Source organism: Nipponia nippon, unplaced genomic scaffold, assembly GCF_047370975.1.
Source record: "Nipponia nippon isolate SJK-2023a ecotype South Korea unplaced genomic scaffold, ASM4737097v1 scaffold_1, whole genome shotgun sequence".
NCBI lineage: Eukaryota > Metazoa > Chordata > Aves > Pelecaniformes > Threskiornithidae > Nipponia > Nipponia nippon.
The window spans coordinates 96209481-96212206 of NW_028262290.1; the positions used below are offsets into that span (position 1 = coordinate 96209481).

Below are 2726 nucleotides of genomic sequence, written 5' to 3' on the forward strand. Positions count from 1 at the left end.
CCCAGCCGCCGCCCTCCCCACAGCTGCGGCTTTTCAGTGCCAAAATGGGGTGTCCCCCGCCCCCTTTTTTTTTTTCCTTTCCCCTCTACCAGAGCCGGTGGATAGGGTCAGGTTTCCTGAGGAAAGGAGAGCGCTTGGGGCCGTGGCAAACGCTGGCGAGCATCTCCCATCCGCCCCATACGCGGGTTTATCCAGCAGTAGCTGGTCTGCGGTCGTGCGAGGGCCGTGGGGAAGGGGGTGAAGGAGTCCCAGCGCCTCCCCGGTCCCCCCCTCCCGGCTCCCGGCCGCCCCCAGCCGCGGAGCCGCAGCCCGGAGCCCCCCGCGCCATGGCCCAGGTAAGCGCCGCTCCCGGCGGCGGGGAACTGGCTGCCGGGCCGGGGGACGGACACACGGACACGTAGATACGGTGCGATCCGCCCCGAGGGGCACCCGCGGGACCCCGCTCCGGCTTCTCGGGGTCGCGGCTTTGGTAAACCTCCGGTTCGGAAGCGTGGGGAGGTTTTGAAACTTTCCTTAGGAAATAAGGCAGGGAAAACAGCCTTTGGGGAGAGAGAGGGTGAGCAAACGGTCTGCAGCTTCGGGGCAGAAAAAGCGGGTTTTTCCCCCTGTATTTTTCCCTTTCTTTTTAAAGGATGAAAAAAGTGAAGAACGGAATAGAGAAGTGAATGACGACGTGGCAGCCAGAGGAGAAGACTATGTAAATATTTTTTAAATGTATCCTTAGCTTTATCTTACAAATAGTTGTACGTATACTTAAAGGTGTATTCTTAAATGGATATGGCATGTCCTAGAATTTTTAGTAATCTAATGTAACGTGGGAAGTGCAGCAGACCCCTTAATCTTTTCTTTAGTAAGTGGGAAGAAATGATTGTAATAGTTGCGGGACATGGCAAGAATTACAAATTGAGTGCACTAAAGGAGTTGCTTATTTCCTTATTAGGTGTCCTTTAAGGTTACTCAGTTTCAAAGATCCTGTCTCTTTGGGAGATTAAGACTGATGTTTCACCTTCAGATGTAGCAGTAAAAATGACAGTAGAGAAACAAATGAAGTAAAAACAAATAAACAAAAAGCCTACAACTTTTATAATAGCATTACAAGTATTTTCTCATAATCAGTGCTGCGATGATTCGAATGCCCACTTCTTTTAATCGCTAGTTGTTTGCTTCCCCTCCCTCTGCAGCTCGAATCACTGCTCACTGATGCTTTTAAGGGGAAGGGATTTCAGAAAATAAGCGAACTGCTTCAGGAGAGAGACATAGAGCCTCTCCAGAAATACAGTGAGTCTCTCTTCAACCAGCTAGACAAAGCACTGAGAAAGGTGAGTACCATAAATGATCTTAACCATTTTAATGCCCAGCTCTACGAGCATCAGGCTAATCGAGTGCGGCGTGCTGTTTCTGTAGGAGCTGGACAAGACTGAATTCCAGAATGTTTCGCTGCTGCTGAAATGTATCCAGCTCTACCTTAAAAGTGATCTTCAAGAAGGGATGAGTTTGTTTATTGAGCAAGGACTGATAGAACAGATGAGTATAATATAAGTTACTAATGTGTTTTAAAGTTGCTTGCATCAGGAAAAGAGCTCCAAGGAAGTGAGAACTAGATGATGGCTTGTAGGCCACACAGAAACAATTTTTTTTTTAAAATATATTGCATGAGCTGAGTGGAAAAAAAAAGTTTATTTTCATTGCATTACTTTCAGTACAGCAGCTAACCTCATGGCTTCACTTATCACCTGACTTAACAGGTTTGTGGGGTTTTTTTTAAGATGACAATGGCAGGAGAAGATGAGTTTTGATGAGTCCCATCTATGAAATGATATAGAATTTCTAAATACATGTTAAGTGCTCTAGCAAAATACAGTTTTAGTAATAGAATTGATGAGTAGTTTGTGCTTTTATAATTTTAAAAGCTGACTTACTCTTTATGAAGGTTGCTTTTTAGATACATAGTAAACCAGATGCATTTAATCTGGAATTGCATTTTATCTTCTAATGGCACAATACTGATTTCAGCTGGTCATACTTGCAGTAGCAGAAACGCGCTTGTGCCTAAGAGGAGTAATACCTGGATCTAATGCAGCTAGGAGGGAACAGTTAACACTTGCTCTCTGTTAGCAGAGCTGTACCAAGGAGTCCTCAGTCCAAAATGTTGTAATCCTGCCTTGTAATTATGCTTTTCAGGGATACAGTTGCTCAAAATTCCTGTATGGAGAGATTATTAATGAAGTTTAACCATCTGAGCTCTGTATCTCCAGTGAAGCAGAGATTTCTAGTTAGCCATAGGCATGTGATGCTATGCAATATGTTTAATAACGTAAAGTATTAAAATAATGACTTTGAAAAAGCTTGACGAATTTTGAAAACGTTATTTCACTGTGAATTGATGTCCCCTAGGAATTTCCATAGGAGTTAAGATGCCCCTAGCACTGTGCATTGTGTGAAGGAAGTCCTGAGCACCAAGAGTGGGGCCTTGAGACGAGCAAGGAGGGCTGGGGCGGCGGGGGGAGTCCTGCTGAGTGGGTGTCAGGGTGGCACTTTTTGTGTCCTCCTAGCAAAAGTCGAGCTCCTTAATGCCATGTAGCTTTTGACACAGTATATGACTCTGAAGTTCAAAGACTAAAAAAAACCTGGCTACGTGCATAAGGTTTCCTTCAGATACATCTCGGTTAAGGATTATTAACTCTTCTTCGTAGGTTTTAACTGATTCTTTTAACTTTTACCTGGTA

At 44.7% G+C, this 2726-nt stretch overlaps 1 protein-coding gene across 1 annotated transcript; it reads left to right on the forward strand.

Annotated features, from left to right (window-relative positions):
* The first annotated feature begins 117 nt into the window (after positions 1–117).
* Positions 118–1638, forward strand: LOC148057490 (synaptonemal complex protein 2-like). The gene is made up of 4 exons (XM_087737268.1): positions 118–335; positions 632–697; positions 1182–1319; positions 1405–1638. Exons 1-4 carry the CDS (start codon positions 327–329, stop codon positions 1537–1539), a joined length of 348 nt encoding a protein of 115 aa, XP_087593394.1. The 5' UTR covers positions 118–326; the 3' UTR covers positions 1540–1638.
* Positions 1639–2726: the final 1088 nt, after the last annotated feature.